The following is a 16,526-nucleotide window of genomic DNA, read 5'->3' as shown; positions in this document are numbered from 1 at the left end:
TTCCATGGGAAAGTTAAATTTTCAACATAAACAATGCAGTTTCCATAGTCTCTGAATCCTTTGGTTGTTCACACATTGTAACAGGGGTTGTCCACTGAGAAATTATTTGGAAGCAAAAAACCTAATGTTCTACACTACAGCCATTATCACTACTTTATTGGTCCGTTTCCTTCATGATCTGGAAGTCAGCTTATACAATGCCTTCTGCTGTTCATGGTTAGTTCACTCCAAAGAGGATTAAAACTATTAATATTTAGCACTATCATTACCTAACATAAATCAAAATTGAGGAACATCATCACTATTCATTACTGATGGAAAAGGTATTACAAAAGGAGGCCAATACTGGCTCTCTAAAATGTTGCAGTGCTTCTGTATCATTTATCTGAACTCTGTTTTGTTATTCAAATAGATGTAGACTGGTATTCCCAACCATGGGTCTCTAGATATTCCTGGACTACAGCTCCCAGAAATCCTGGCCAGCATAGCTAGTGATAAAGGCTTCTGGGAGTTTTAGTCCTAGAACATTTGTTGAGCCAAGGTTGGGAACCCCCCCCCCCAATATAGACAATCATATTATGTATTTAAATGTACAGTAGTTCCCAAACACGGGCCCCAAATGTTCTTGGGCTACAACTCCCAAAAATCTCTGCTTGCTTGCATAATCAATGTTCAAGACATTTGAAGTTGTAGTCCAGATACATCTCACTTCCACATTTGGGAGCCACTTACTTAGAGCAAGAAAAAGCAAACTGCAGCCTCCAGGCTGAATCCATTGTCCAGAGCAGACCCTCAACGGCATCCACACACACCCATTTTGGCCCTAAAACCACAAATTATGGCTCCCCTCCAGAAGCCTCAATATATATAATGTTATTGTTGCGTAATTTCAACACATACTGAAAGGCCTTTCTAAAAAGTGGGGTGGGTGGTGGCATTTATCTTCACCAACTAATTTTAGAAGGTCCTGCAGCTCAGGAGATTACATAAACATTTTGGGGGGAATGATCTGACTTCTTTTTTCAGGTGACCCCTCCAAAACAGCCCCCAGAATGTCAGAAGCTGTTAGAACTTTATTTAATAAGCTCACATTTCTAGGATGCCTAATCTCTAAGACTCTAGGTGCATAATAATAATGAACTACAGTTGAGCTGGCAGGGAGGGGATTGGATAAAATAATTTTCTTGCATGCATACCTTAATATCCTTGGTTTGAAACAATCAAGTCCAAACAAGTGGCCTATTCTGCCATCTCTTAAACAGTAGAGTACTTTTTAAAAAGAGACCACAACAATACTAACAGTGATCAGCTTAAATGACTGGACAAACAGAATGCAGCAGATGAAATCCTATGTGTTTCAAGGAGCTCTCTCCTGTAAAACATTTGGGGTGACAAAGAAAGCATTTGTATTCACAGTCACTGCAACTTTTATACAAGAAGGCTTCCTATAGATTTCCTGTCAGGAAGAGAGCTTCCGTTTAAAAGAGTTGAAGTGTTTAGATATAGTACTCATTCCTCCCAAAACTAATATTTGGAAAGGCAAAGGACAGAGTTCATTAAAAAAAAGGAGTCAACCCACAACTAGGACAGAATTACTTTTCCAACTACAGTATCACATGCTATTTTTGCTTTACATCACTCATTTCAACTGCCACTTGTGTTTTACTCTTTAACAATTACAGAGTATTACTCATAGTGGATGTGTCACCTGCTCCCTCCCCTCCAACACCACACGTTCTTGCACTGTAGCACTGCAGATAATTGTCTCCAAGATATTCAGAGATGTAACATCCATTTTACTATGACCTAACACAATACATATTACCTCTCCATCCCTCAAACATGTGCAGGCTATAAACATGTATGCTTGCATCATATTGTACATTCATACATAAACACACACACAGAGGCATTTCAATAGTCATAATCAAGTTAGATCATATTCTAATTTTCTCTCAACACTCGGCTTTTATGAATACAGATTGTGTAGTTTTAATTAGTTGCTATAAAACTCTTAAGAGAAATACAAACATTGCAAGTCTGCCAACAACACTGATTGCCAGAAAATCAAGAAAAGTTGATAGCATTTCTTCAACAGCTTTTATACTATTAAAGTTATAAAAAAATCTAATTATTTCAGTCTAAAATGTCCCAGTTCAAAAAAAAAGGGGGGGGGAGAAAATTGCATGAAGTGATAAAGAATATCAACTTAGATTCTAGATATAAACAGTAAGGCCATATATGTCAGAGGTGTGTTGCTGAACGTACTGCAGCACCTAAACTCCCAACTGCATAGTTACTTTCCAGTTAAACATAAATTCCACCTGTCATTTGTCAATGTATGGTATATTTGGACATATAAAGGTTGTCCATCAAAGTGCATTCAAACAATGTATGCACAAAATGTATGTCCTTATACTTATGGTGCTGACAAAAGAATAGTCCCAAGAGTTTCTTACAGCATTAAAAGCCAGTTAGAAAGATTAACTATTTATTTATTTATTTATTTAAAGGGCAACAAGTTGAGTAGGTAAGTTAACAAGAGCCCACTAGCCATTGCTTAAAACCAGAGAAACAGGGAATGAGAGATGTATAACCTTTGTATATCAGGTAAAATCCAAAGAAACAAAACAAAACAAGACAAAAACATGTGGCACCCTAAATACTATTACATTTGTTTTGTTTTTGAATTTTGTCTGATATGCTTACACAGACTAACACCACTACCTTCTCCAAAACTATAACCTTTCTAGTTATCTATAACAAATATTCATTTCTTTAAGTTAAAGTAATCTTTATAGGGATAAGGAAATGGCTTGATATTTGGATCAACAATATGGATATTTGACTCACAATAATGAAACATTATGCCTGATTACCACACCAACAAAGAATTCAAACAACAAAGGAGGTTTCCATGGTATGTTTTCCTTCCCTTCAGCAACCATTCAAGTATCATTTCCTTTCCATCTTGCCATCAAAAGATGAATGAAATAAATTGGCAGTATTTTAAAATGGAATATTGAGGAACTTCTTTCCATCATTCTTGACTGAAAGGTTAATACAGTATTTCACTTTGTTATAATCTCAGACATCTTTACTGTTACATTTTGTTTGTACAAACATGTTGGTGCAATGTCCATTATTTCTAAAGAGCTTCTACTGAAGCGATGAATAGATGAACATAACACATGTGATTTGCCATCACAGTCACTCTTTCCTCCCTACCACAGATATTTGCCTTTATTCCTACTACTTTTTATCACCAAAAAAGAACTTCCAAGAAAATTAGCCTAGTGGGACAGGGAAGCAGTATTCACAAGGCCACAACAGCAGTGATGCTTTTTGTTCAGAAAACGAAACACAGAAATGCGTACTGAGACAAATGTGCCTAGCTGGATTAAGAGACAATACTGTATCTGATTTGATAATAATCAATCAGCACAAGGAGACAGGGTGTAATGGGGGAGCCATCTGCAAACACAAGTCCAAGGCATGTTGCTTTGCTGAAAATACAGATGTGGTCATTCCTCTATTTATTTTATGGGGAAGGGGGTAGGAGGCTTTAAACACCATATTGAGAAGGCCCTGCTGTGTATCTTCCTGAAGTACAAAATGGTGGATGTGAGCTTTAAAAGAAATTGCATTATTCATTACAACCTATGTTAATCAGTCACAACCCCTTTACACAACACAGGGGAGATAAACAAGCATGCCAGATCAAGCCTTGAAACAGACAGATGCATGTGTGCGTGTGTGCGTGTGTGTACCCGCACACGCACATACACAAGAGTATTACAGACCTGATGTCATGTAGCCCCGTGATGCCTGGGAAAGGAAAGCTGGTGGGAAATGTTTGTGCAGGCGGTAGTCCTTTTCACTGCGGGACCTCATGCGATCAGAAGCCCGATCAGAGAAATCAGAGCTAGGCCAGGCTCGCCGTAAGGTGGTACTTCGGGTCTTCTTCATTTTGAGGTTACCTGCAATCTAATCCACCACGAGCAGCAGCAGCAGCAACGGCAGCGGCGGCAACAGCAGCATGAGGTGGGCAGGCCTCACGGCTCGTTCACAGCACTCCCTCCCCGCCCGCCCGCCGCCCCCAACACCTTTTACATCAGTCTCTTTCCAGGCACAGCTCGGCTTGGCTTGGCGAGCAACATTTTGGCCCTAACCTCGTCCATCCAGTAAGCGGCCCGTCGGTGCCTTTCCCCGCCTTGAAAGCGCCAGCGTTACACACGTCCCACAATGCATTACACTACATGGGCACTCCAGCTTCCAGAAGTCATGAGGAAGAAAGAGGGCGAACGGTTGTGGCTCCTAAAGCGTGTGTGTGTGTGTGTGTGCGTCGGGGAGGGGGGTATTAGCAGTGAAGGCGGAGGAGAGAGGGGGGAGAGAGACCGAAAAAAAAAGGGGGAGGTGGGGAGAAAGAAAAGAGCTGCAGCGCGGAAGCTCGGGGAGGGGGGTCCCAAAACAATAGCTCGATTCAGTGCAGGAGGGCTCAGCCGACGGTGAGGCGGGACACAAAAGGCCCCAGCAAATTGGGCAAAAGCGGGCGGCCTCCGCTTTGGACCCGAAAGGAGGCTGCCAGGAAGCAAAGCAAGGAAGCATCCAATCCGCAATGCAATCCGAGTCGCACCAAGGGCTGGCGGTGGTCGCGGCCAAATGCTGGCTTCCCCTTCTCCCTCCGTCAGCCTATCAAAATCCAAGCAAAACATCCATGAGGCGGCCTTAAAAAATAAATAAAGAAAAAAATCATGGCTGCAGCAGCACACATTCTTTCCCCTCAGCAGCAGCCCTCGCAGCCTCTCCGCCCGCACTGGCACAACATAATTCCTCCCTCGCGCATCTCAAGGTGCAGAAAGACCTACAAAGGCCACCACGGCGTTTCGACGCAGGCGGTCATCATGGCCGGGGCTCCCCGTCTTCTCTTCCACGCTCCCGCAGCTACAGCTTGCCAGTCCCGTCAGTCGCTCCCTCGCCTTCTCCTCCTCCTCCTCCTCCTCCTTTCCGCATGCAAGGTTATTCTCCTTTTCCCAGCATTGCATACGCGCCGACGTATTGCTTTTGCAAGCGTCAGAGCGCCCGAAGCCGCCCGGCGACGCGCAGCAGCCGAACGGCAAAATTCATCCAAACGGGTTTGCTTTCCGAAAAAGCCGGCGTCTGCGTGTGGCGCGTCTGCTCCACTGCCCTCGGTGTCTCTCCGGTGGTGGACCTGACTGGAGGCAAGCCCCCCCCCCGCCCCTTCTCTCCGCCTCGAATCCAGGGGAGCAGCTACTGAGGCGCAGGAAACGAAGCAGCCACCCAGTGTTATGCTAATCAAGAAGCTGTCTTAAGTTAGACGCGGGGACTGCACATTTTCATGTAAAATAGCCTGAGGCTCACCCAAACCTTGGCTTGTGCCCCAGCCTATACGCGGCTTGTGGTTATTTACATACGAAGTTGCGTTTCTCTTTGTATCAAAAAGGGCAATCCAAACTACTATCCCCCTTCTTTTTCTCCTCCTCACAATCACACGAACAAATAAAACAAAACTCCTTCCTTGCCCCCCCAGGGGGGGGTTCCCCTCTTCGTCTGCTGCAGCAAAAACAATGGGAAGTCCTGGGGTTCTTTTATCACTCACGAGGTTTCTTTGCTTAAGCTTTGGTGGGCTAGAATGGTTCTATAGTCCTTAAAAAACCATGACAAAGAAAACGTACTAGTCCTTGATGATTTTTTTAAAGCATCAGATTGCCTTGCAGTTTTAATTTGTTTTTTTAAGCATGCCCTTAAAATACACAATTAATCTGGGTGCCTTTGTTTTCCTAATTTAAGAGAATCCATTTGACAGCTGGAGAGCAACTCTACAACCAACTGGCAGTAGTCCCTCAAAGCACCCACTTACTGTCTGTTTTGCCTCCTCTGCCAACCCAGCAAAATTCATGAGAAAGGCCTGTTGTCTCATGGAAGACCAATAGCAGATTATTAAGGGGCACAAATACAAGCTTGACTGAGAGAAATCTGGTTCCATCTGGGACACAGAATCAGCTGGAGAACATACAAGTAGCAATAGCAGGACTATGTAAAAACTGGTATTTTGTTCTGTCTGGAAGCTCCGAACAGTATCTTCCCACTTCCTCTACTTCTCTCTCCAAAGGCATTGAATGCCTCTTTTAAAAAAAAGTCACAAATACTCAAAGCCAAGACTTCTTATTGAAAATAATATTTATGTTGCTATTGCTGGGGTATTTTACTATCTCTCTCCTATCCATGTCTAAACTTTCTTTCATCATATATCTGGTCCAAGGTTCTTATACAAACTTTTCCAGTGACCAAATAGACTAAAGATCTTAAAACAATTTTCAACAACTTTCTTTTCTGCATGGAGCTGAAAGGGTCAGCCTTTGAAATCAGGCAAAAAATAAAATAAAAAATAAAAAAGGCAAAAACCCGGTGCTTTAAAGACTGTTATATTTTAATGTAAGCTTTCATGGACCTTGCACAAGGTTTCTTTTTCCACTAACAGGTTCCCTGGTTCTCATAGTTTTGCTCTCCACAGCCAGTGACAGGCCACACTCGGCTCTGAATATTTTAAAAAGGCTTCCCCCCCTCCCCCTCTGGAATACATTCCTTATCATTCACATTTCCTGTCATTTATTTCTCCGTATAAACACTTTCCTAGCAGCCAACAAATATTTAGCATTGTACATATGCTTGTCACCTGAACATTTTCCTTGGTCTTTCACCATTGTTACTGAAAATCCTTCAGGCAATCAATGGGAAGGACCTTTATCAGCCATTTTTCCATTCTGCAGTGCAATCCAAGAGTGTCTGGTATACTAGTGCAGTATTATCAAAGAAAGAGATTAAAAAAAAACCATAAAGGCTTAACAGTTAGGAAGAAATGTGACATGTATTGAATCAAAGATTCACAGAGGCAAATCATGTCCATTCATTTGGAGCTGATGCCATTCTCAATCATTCCCCACCATCTAAAGGAAAAAAATGCAAAGCATTTCATTTTCAGAGACATTGGATTGCATCAAAAGTATGCATCTCAGCTCATTAAATTGTGTCAGGAACAAGCCTTTTAGTTATGCTGGCAAGTCCTTACCTTACCACAGCATATGGCAGTTAACCCCAAAAGTCTTTCAAGAGTTCCCTTCAAATTATGGTTTAGATCCTGGCTTGTTCCTATTGTAGCTTTGTTTGTAACCTCGCATGCTGTCTCTATGTGACTGGAGGGATTTTTCTAGGCTGAGGTGATTATCTATCCTGCACTAACCAGTCATTCCTTCCAAAGAGACTCCTGCCTCTCTGCTGAGTGTTTTCTTTCCATTTCTTTCTTTGGTTGGTGTCAAGTTGTTTGCTTACTGTTGATCTGTTCAGTTGGTTCTAAGTATGTGGGCAGTAAAGAAAGCAGCATTCATAAGTGTGTAATTTCAAGCAACTGTAAGTAATTAAATTATTTATTCCTTTTCCTACAAATATTTCACAGTGAGTTCTTTAGACTTTAAGTGGCAATTAATGAGAAAAGAATGGACTTTTGGGAACTGTAGCAGTTCCAAATGTAGCAATCACTATTTCCCAGTTTGGACAAAAGGAAAAATATGGTTATTTGAAGACTCACTGGCTTACCACAGCATGGAGAAGACAAGGGGTGACTCAAGCAAACATTTTGTGCTTATTTCCACTTATTAAGATGAGATATATTTTGAATCAGGCTAATCTGTTGTTGTCTTCAGTTATTCACAGGTGGCTGCATGCCTTCGTCCTCCACACACCTCTTTGTTGGTCTTCAACTGATCACGCATTCTGTAATAAGAGACCCCTTGATTTTGCTTGGATTGTGGATCTTCTTTCAAGTCATCTGATCTCTAATTCACCCCTGAATGTATAAACAAGTCAGAGGTTGAAGTGAGTTCAGAACATTAACCCTAGGCCAAAATAACAGATGGTGAAAAGAAATCCTTTGGCTTCCATGGTTTTATCCATGATTACCAATTCATCACAAGAGCCAAAACCCTCTGACACATGTTTAATTTCACCAATGCCAGTCATCTCATAGTTGCCCTTGTTCTACTGAGAGAGTCTACTTTAGAATGTGTGGTACTGCCTGGTACAGTAATTTTAAAATGTAAAAATTGGTTCAAAAGGTGCTTGGTTTGTTTTAAAGCTGCTTGGTTTTAAAGGTGTTCTGTTTAAAAGGTGTTCCTTCCCTCCCTCTCTCCTTTCCTGCCCTTTTTAAAACCTAGGTTCAGCTTAGGTTAAAAGAAGAAAAATTTCTCCCCCTAGTGGTAGAGGACGGATTAACTGGTTTTGCATTAGTTCCTGTCGCGCACCCCCCCCCCCCCATGACCCTTATAGGTTTTGCCTCTGACACAGGTTCACCTTTGGGCATGACTTGCTGTTTACCCCTTTTTTGCTGCTGCAGAGGATATTATCCTCACTATATCAATTATGAGCCTCACACTCTTGCTGCCAAACAAAACAAGGTTTATTAAAGGATAAATAAGTGAATCACAGAAGGAAAATCATGGATGTTCTATAATAATAATAATAATAATAATAATAATAATAATAATAATAATAATAATAATAATAATAATAATAATAATAATAATTTATTGTTATTGTAAGTATATACACAGTATATCCATACAACGAAATTATCATTCATTCATTAAACTTGAATTTGATTACTTATAAGCTTGCTTGTACTCATTTACTTTAATCAAGATCTCAATATTTTCTGACTGTCAGTGCATTTCTAATCCCTTTTAACTCTTTATTATTCTCTAACTAACCAACTGTCCAATATCTAGTCTAAACACTTCACAGTCTTCTCTCTAACTGTCTAAACGCTTCACCATCTTTTTCCTAACTGACTCTCTGTCACATCCAGTTCTCTTGACTCCGCCCCTTCTGTCCTGTCATAGGCTCCTGTACTAGAGCTCTAAAATGACTGACAGGAGTGACATGTGGGCTGTCCACCACATACCTCCCCCCCTGGAAAGTTTGTATCATGAGGTAACACCTACAGTAGATTACCCTCATGAACAACGCATGAGATAACTTACCCATATTTTAAATATCTTCTTTACAACATTGCTCATTTAAACATATACCATATATACTTACTCAATTACATAGTTTAAAGCATATTGATATTATTTAAAGTAATAATTTAAATATAAATTACATTTATCAACATTTTATTACTTACAATACAAATCTTACTTATCATCATGTATGACTTACATTTTTAATTATTTTTCAAATTAATACACACTTAGAACTTTTAATTGAGCAGTTTTTATCCCATTAAAGTTATGCATTACATTAGTCCCTTTTGTCAGTCTTCTGGTCCTCTTGACAAGTCATCAGGTATCACATTTTGAGTCCCTTTAACCCTCTGGATCTCAAAGTCACAGTCTTGTAGGAGTGTGGCCCATCTCTTCAACTTCTTATAGTTTGCTCTGATAGTCCACAACCACTGCCATGGGGAATGGTCTGTGCATGGAACAAAATGTCTTCCCCATATGTACAGCCCAAGCCTCCGCAACGACCAAATAATCACAGACACTCACAGTCTATGATGGAAATGTGTCTCTCACCAGCCTGCAGCTTCTCACTCAGGAACGTCACCGGATGAAGATTCCCGTTGTTATCCTCCTGGCTCAGCACAGCTCGCAGTCTGATGTGGAATGCCTCTGTGAAGACAGTGCACCCTCACTGGAAATCTGATTCTCTCAGGGCAGGACTGGTCATCCGCACAGTCTCCAACCTCTTGAAGGTCTCCTCACAGTTGCCCAACCACTGGATCCCGCCAGCTTTTCTTTTATGGGTTAGGTCCGATAAAGGGGCCTCTATTTCACTGAAGTTCTGGATACAGTGCCTCTCATAGCTAACTAACCCTAAGAATGATCTGAATTTCTTTGTTGTTGGTCTAGGCCAGTATCTGATTTCTTTAATCTTCGATGTGAGGGGTTTGATTATGTCTCCCCCAACACTATGGCTTAAATCTGGGAGTTACCCAGCTGGCATTTGCTAGCCTTCACTGTTACTCCAGCCTCAGTTAACCTCTGTAGCACTTTTTCAATAAGATATAGGTGATCTGTCCACATCTGATTATATGTTCTTATCTCATTGACGTATGCAACCGTGAATTTTCTAAACTTGATCAAGTTCATATGGACCACTCTTTGGCCTTCCTCTCCTTCCTCCTGAATTATGTAATTTATTTCATTCATATTGGAATTTATTCTAACAGGATTTGTCCAGTTTATTTGCAAAAAAGAAAAAAGAAGCAAGTGTGCTGCTTATATACCGCCCTATAGTGCTTCAAGCACTTTCTGGGCGGTTTACAAGTTAATTATGCAGGCTAACACATCTTCTTCCCTTTTATAGACTTCAGCCTCAGGACTTCCTCTCCTGGACTGAATGATCTTTCTCTGGCCTTTTTACTGAACCATACTTTGGCTTCCCTTGCTGGCTCTGCAAGTTTCCTGTAGTTAACTTCAGAGACTGTTGCAAGGAATTCAATAACTTATTTATGTACTGGATCACTGTCTCTGGGTATTCTCCCTGTTGTTTCTCCCAATTATATCTGTGTAAATCTCAGGGTCCTCACACTTTCCATCCAAATAGCAGTTCAAATGGACTGAACTCAGTGTTTTCCAGGGGTGCAGACCAGTATGCATATACCCAGGGTTGTATCTTGTGATCCCAGTCATTGGGATTTTCTGCTGTATAATATCTGATCACTCACATTCGGGTCCTATTAAATTTCTCCCCTAATCCATTTGTCTGACTATGGTATCGGGAGAAGGTAATATGAGCTATGCCATAAAGTTGCCACAGCCTTTTCATTAGAAGTGAGTGATATTCCCCTTCTATTTACTTTAGGTAACGGTCTCACATTGTCCAGATCTATGCATAGAAATGGGGTTTACATACTTGGTAAAGGGTACAATTTAGCTTTAGTGTTGTCATTGCCAGTGCCCTGCCTCTGACATATGTCACAGCTTTGACAATATGACCTTATTTACTTTCCCATCCCAGGCCAGTAAAAAAATTGCACTATCCTCTGTTCTGTGTGTGTGATTCCCAAGTGTGCAACAAAGGTACCTGTATGTCCCTTTTCTATGATCTTTTCCCTGTACTTAAAAGGGAAGACCAGTTGTCTGTGGATGCTTTTCCCTCCCCTCTTTGGATTTAACAGGACCTCCCTATCTAAAAGATCTCTGTCCACAAAGAATCTTTCAGGGGACTCAGGGGTTATTGGTCCTTCTCTGGCCAACTTAGAGCATTGTTGTAATGTAGAATCCTGTCTTGGTTCTTGTTTAAAACTGTTTTCATGAGATTTCTTAGATTCACTACCTCAGCTAGTTAATTTGCTTCATTTTCTCCTATTTCTTCATCAGAGATCTCACATTTTTCTTCAGGTGTTGCTATTTTTTCTGTCTGGGAGTGAGTAGTTATTAAAACACTCTTAACATGCTCAGATAAATCTAACCCAATCAGACAAGGGGTAGGAATTTGATCTGTGATGGCTACCTTCCACATTCCATTCCACCCTTGATATTTTATTTGTACTTTACCCATGGGAAGAGAAATTAATTCAGTCCCCATCCCTTTTATGGTTATCTGTTCATTTTTCATGATATCTCCCTGGGGGACAATATCAGAATAACATACTTCAGAGCATGAGTCTCTCAAAGCTAGATACAGTGATGCCTCGCAAGACGAATGCCTAGTGGGACGGAAAACCCGCAAGATGAATGGTTTTCGCGATTGTGTTGGTGACTCGCAAGACGGCTTCTTCTATGGCCATGCTTCGCAAGACAATTTTTTTTGCAAGACCAATGCCTCGCAAAACAAAAATAATTCATTTGTCTTGCGAGGTTTCCCATGGGAATGCATTGCAATGCATTCCTATGTGAAACCGCTTTTCGCAAGATGAAAATTTTGCAAGTGCTACTCGCAGAACAAATTACTTTTGTCTTACGAAGCACCACTGTACTTAGTATTATTTATATAAATAGTTTCTCCAGAGCAACAGAGCAGCTCCATGTTGCTTTCAATAAAATCACATTGTACAACACTGGCTAAAAGCGACTATTTTTCCTGGCTTTCTGCTCTAGCAGTCACTGCGCCATTTTTAACTGTCTCAGTGTTCTCCCACTGCGGTTGTATACAGTACACTTTCTTGGGAACACTTCCCCCTCCTTTCTGTAGACTAACATCTTTATTCTTTGATGCCTGACATTGGGAAATGAAGTGCCCCTTTTCTCCACAGCCATAACATGTTTTTGGGGCCCTTTGTTCAAAGAAAGGGGGCTTGTCTCCCTTCCCTTCACTGCTTTTATACTTCTGTTGATTTTGCTCTGAGGGTTTGTCCCTAAAATGGCTTCCCGTTTCTGTTTGTTTCTGGAGTAATCCCTGGGTTCTTTCTTTCTGTCCTCCCAGCTTCTACCACCACATTTTACCTTAGAGAATTTTGGGTTTTTGATTTCTGAAATACAATCAGCCATCTCACTCATCTGATGAACTGTTTTAGACTGTTTATCTCTGACTAAATACCTTAGTTCTCCAGGCAGAAACCAAATAGAATTGTTCTAGCCCTATAATATTTTTCATATCCTCTAGAGATTCAACATTAGCTTGTTCTAACCATTTCTCCAGGTATCTGACTAGATTGGCTCCTAACTGGGAATATGATTCCTCAGGTTTCTTTGTCGATGCTCTAAACTTTCTCCTGAGGTGTTCAGCATTGATTCTAAATCTCACGAAAACCAATTTTCTAAAAGCCTCATACAGTATTCTCTTGCTTGATCTTGGGGCATTTGGGAATAGATCTCAGCAAGTTCCCCACTTAGTTGCGTTCTTAAAATAACCATTTTTTCTGATTCTCTCACATTATAATCCCAGCATGCTCTCTCAAACAGGATTAAGAATGCTTTGGGGCAATCACCCTTTCTAAATTGAGGGGATTTCTTAAGGTCCACTTTTGAGATCCCCTCAGCCACTGAATTATTACTGTTGTTACTCTTTAGAGATGCCAACTCTAATTTCTTCATTTCCAAATGGTATTCCATTTCTTTTGCTCTCATTTCCAGTTGTCTTTTTTCTGCTTCAGCTCTTTCTTTTTCTCTTTCCCTTTCAAACTCTGTCTGGCTTCAGCCTCAGCTTTGAGCTGTAATTCTTTTAATTTAAATTCCTGCTGCAACCTCCATCTTTCAATTTCTTGTGAGGTTAACCCAGTTTCTCCCCTTGAGGTTTCCTCTTCCTGAGCCTCCCCTTGCTCTATCAATTCAAGAGAGCTTTCCTCTTCCTGAGGTAAACTTTGCACATCAGCAGCCCTCTCCATAGCAAACTTTTTCCCTCTCTTAGAAGGCATGTATTTATGTGTTTCTTTCAACAAGTTGGTTAGTTTTTTTTCAGAGGCAGACAGGCAAGCCTCAGTTTAAAATACTTTTTTCCTTTCTGAGTTAGAGAGATAAGGAGACACTGTAGCTCTCCTTATGCAGCTTCGGATGGCTACTTTATATTTTCAGGCACCTAGCCTAGCTGTTCATGTGTCCGAGACCCTGTTACTTTTAGCCTCTAGACACCCAGCTGTTTTAGAAATAATTTTCTTCTGTAAGCCTCAGTCATATACAGTCACTCCAGCTATTTCTCTTGACCCTGGCTTCCACTTAGGTCCCCTCAGTGCTCCCTTGTCTCAGAGCTTTGGGATCTAAAGCTAACCTCTAGGTCCTTCCTTTCTAAGTGTGAGGTAAACTTTTTAAACCCAGACTTCTCTTCAGAGTCTGCTGTTAGTGGAGGGCCATTTTCTTGCCATGAATGGGGTTACACTCCCCCTAAGGGACAGGGTCCGCAGCCTGGGGGTGCTCCTGTACCCCAGTCTATCTCTGGAAGCCCAGGTGGACTCAGTGGCCAGGGGCGCCTTCCTTCAGCTGCGGAAACTGTACAAGCTATGGCCCTACCTGGACAAGCGGGGTCTCATGAGAGTTACACACGTACTGGTAACATCTTGTATAGATTATTGCAATGCACTCTACATCCGGCGATTGGAACTGGTCCAGAATCGAGCTGCGCAGCTGGTGAGTGGTGGGGCCGCTAGGGGACATATCAAGCCGTTTCTGATTAAATTACATTGGTTACCAGTTGTTGCCCGGGCCCCATTCAAAGTGCTTGTTTTGACATATAAAACCCTAAATGGCTTGGGCCCTGGATACCTGAAGGACCACCTCCTTCCATATGAGCCTACCTGGCAGTTAATATCTAGCCAGGGGGCCCTTTTGAAAGAGCTGTCCTTCAAGGAGGTAAGAGGGATGGCTTGTAGACAATGGGCCTTTTTGGCAGCTGCCTCCAGACTATGAAATGCCCTCCCGACTGCGATTCGTCTGGCGCCGATGTTGATGACATTTCGGTGCCAGGTCAAAACCTTCCTGTTCCAGAAGGCTTTTAATTGAAATAATATCAACTATGGGTCCTGATGGCCATTTTTAGAGTATCTATTTTAATTGTATTTTAATTCTTTTATCTTTTTATTGTATTTTAATTGTATTTTAGGCAGCTTAGAATTGTTGTAAGCTGCCCAGAGACTTTTGGGTAGAGTGGGCGGCATGTAAGCTAAATAAATAAATAAATAAATAAGTAAGTAAGTAAGTAAGTAAGTAAGTAAGTAAGTAAGTAAGTAAGTAAGTAAGTAAGTAAGTAAGTAAGTAAGTAAGTAAGTAAGTAAGTAAGTAAGTAAGTAAGTAAGTAAGTAAGTAAGTAAGTAAGATGTTGATTTGTTTGAACCCATATAGATTGTTGTTGATTCTCCTAACATTAAAATAAATAAAAAGTTAAATGTTCAAGAAGAGGCTCCATTGTCATTTCCCTCCAAAAGGGAGGAACTGCTTCAGATTTTTAACAAACCCAATCACAGTATGACATTAATCTTCTTAATTGGCTTCTTTTCAAAAATGCTTATCAGTATTCAAATCAGTTAAATAAAAGATGCCAGCATTAAGGATCAGCTGACAAGAGTCATTGTCTTTTGACTGCTCACATCTTATTATAAAATAAGGATAGCTTATACCAGTGGTTCTTAACCTTGGGTTACTCAGGTGTTTTTGAACTGCAACTCACAGAAACCCCAGCCAGCAGAGCTGGTGGTAAAGGCTTCTGGGAGTTGCAGTCCAAAAACACCTGAGTAACCCAAGGTTAAGAACCACTGGCTTATACTCGTGGAATTAAGTTAGCACCTTAGTTGCTGGCTTGAGTCTACCTTGTTGTACTCAATGTGTGAGAAAATACTTTTACAAATATTGGGGTTGGGAAAATTGTTAAATTATTTTTAAGAAACAATTTGTTGTGGGTAGTTCCCCCCCTCCCAACATCTGAATGCTGCAAGTTGTTGACCTATGGAATAAAACATACCAGATCAGCGAAGTCACATGATCTACAACTATAAAAATTAACTAAACTAGTTAGTTATACCACAAAAGGGATGAAATTATTGCTCATCCTATTACAATCATAATATAACTTAGTTTTGGTTAAGTTACTGAGAAAATAATTAACCACAAGAACTCTACGGAAAAATAGGGAGGGAGAAGGAGCAAAGCAATTCCACAGTTGATATTGCAAGATCAGGATCTTTTAAATTTAAAAGCATCCATCATTTATACATCTTCAGGCAAGCCTGCCGTTTACTTCTAGAAAGACAGCAGGCATACAGTATTATGCTATTGCACTAATCCTGAATTACAGAACCTCTTAAGTTTATATTTCAGATTATATTTCTCTTACTCCTTGCTGTTGAAGGATGCACAATAACAGGAATTCAATTCTTTGTTGGATATTCACTTCCACCTGTTTTTGTTTTGCTTTACAATGCCTCAGTTTAAATACCTCCTCCCCTTTTAAGGCAGTTTTGCTTTTAAGTCCGACTTGGAGAAGAAAGATCTTTCTGTATCAGGGTGCAACTGCACATCAAAATACTCCTGGTTTTGTGTTGGCTTTAGCATGACTGAAATCAAATAAAAAATATCTAACTATACAATGTACAGCTAAAGGCACATTTTTTCAGCTGGGAAGTAGTGTTTTAAAAAAACCACCTACTTGGGATTTGTTTATTTTTAATTCTGGTCACACTTTATTTTACTTGATTTGGCATATGCGATTGTCTGTGTTGGAATAAATAGTATCCATGGAATCTGTGGGGTTTGTTGGGTACAATGGGTTTCGGATTGCTACACTGTGATATCCTTAATAAGTCCACAACTCTACTGTCTGTCTGCATGAACTTGTCCAGAGAAACTATTTTTCCTCTACCTGAAGATAACCTGAAGAAGAAATAGGTGGACATATAAACTGTACAGTATTTGGGCTATCAACTCCCATTAGGCAACTGAAATTTGAGGGTGGAGCCCGGCCTCCAGTGTTCTCCTCTTATTCCCTTTACCTCAAAGACCCCTTGTCTATGGATGCGCTGTAGCCACTTTTTCCTAACCCAAGGTTCTTTTTAGCTCCTATTTTCTCAGTGTTCTTCC

General features: G+C 40.8%; 1 protein-coding gene across 3 annotated transcripts in view; it reads right to left on the bottom strand.

Moving 5' to 3' along the window:
- STOX2 (storkhead box 2) overlaps positions 1 to 14,751 on the bottom strand; it is a 121,607-nt gene extending 106,856 nt beyond the window's left edge. The window contains exons 1-2 of one of the 3 annotated variants that reach the window (XM_078393899.1): positions 4,869 to 14,751; positions 3,804 to 4,692 (exon numbers count right to left, since the gene is read on the bottom strand). In XM_078393899.1, the coding sequence (XP_078250025.1) occupies positions 3,804 to 3,969 (166 nt within the window). In that variant the 5' untranslated portion in view covers positions 3,970 to 4,692; positions 4,869 to 14,751. Of the gene's footprint in view, positions 1 to 3,803 lie in introns of all 3 variants that reach the window. The other 2 variants (XM_073001403.2, XM_020802823.3) reach the window with 2 other exon arrangements.
- Positions 14,752 to 16,526: the final 1,775 nt, after the last annotated feature.

The sequence above is a fragment of the Pogona vitticeps genome, chromosome 5 (genome assembly GCF_051106095.1).
Source record: "Pogona vitticeps strain Pit_001003342236 chromosome 5, PviZW2.1, whole genome shotgun sequence".
Lineage (NCBI taxonomy): Eukaryota > Metazoa > Chordata > Lepidosauria > Squamata > Agamidae > Pogona > Pogona vitticeps.
The sequence above is the reverse complement of the archived record's forward strand: the minus strand, read 5'-3'. Positions and strand labels throughout refer to the sequence as shown.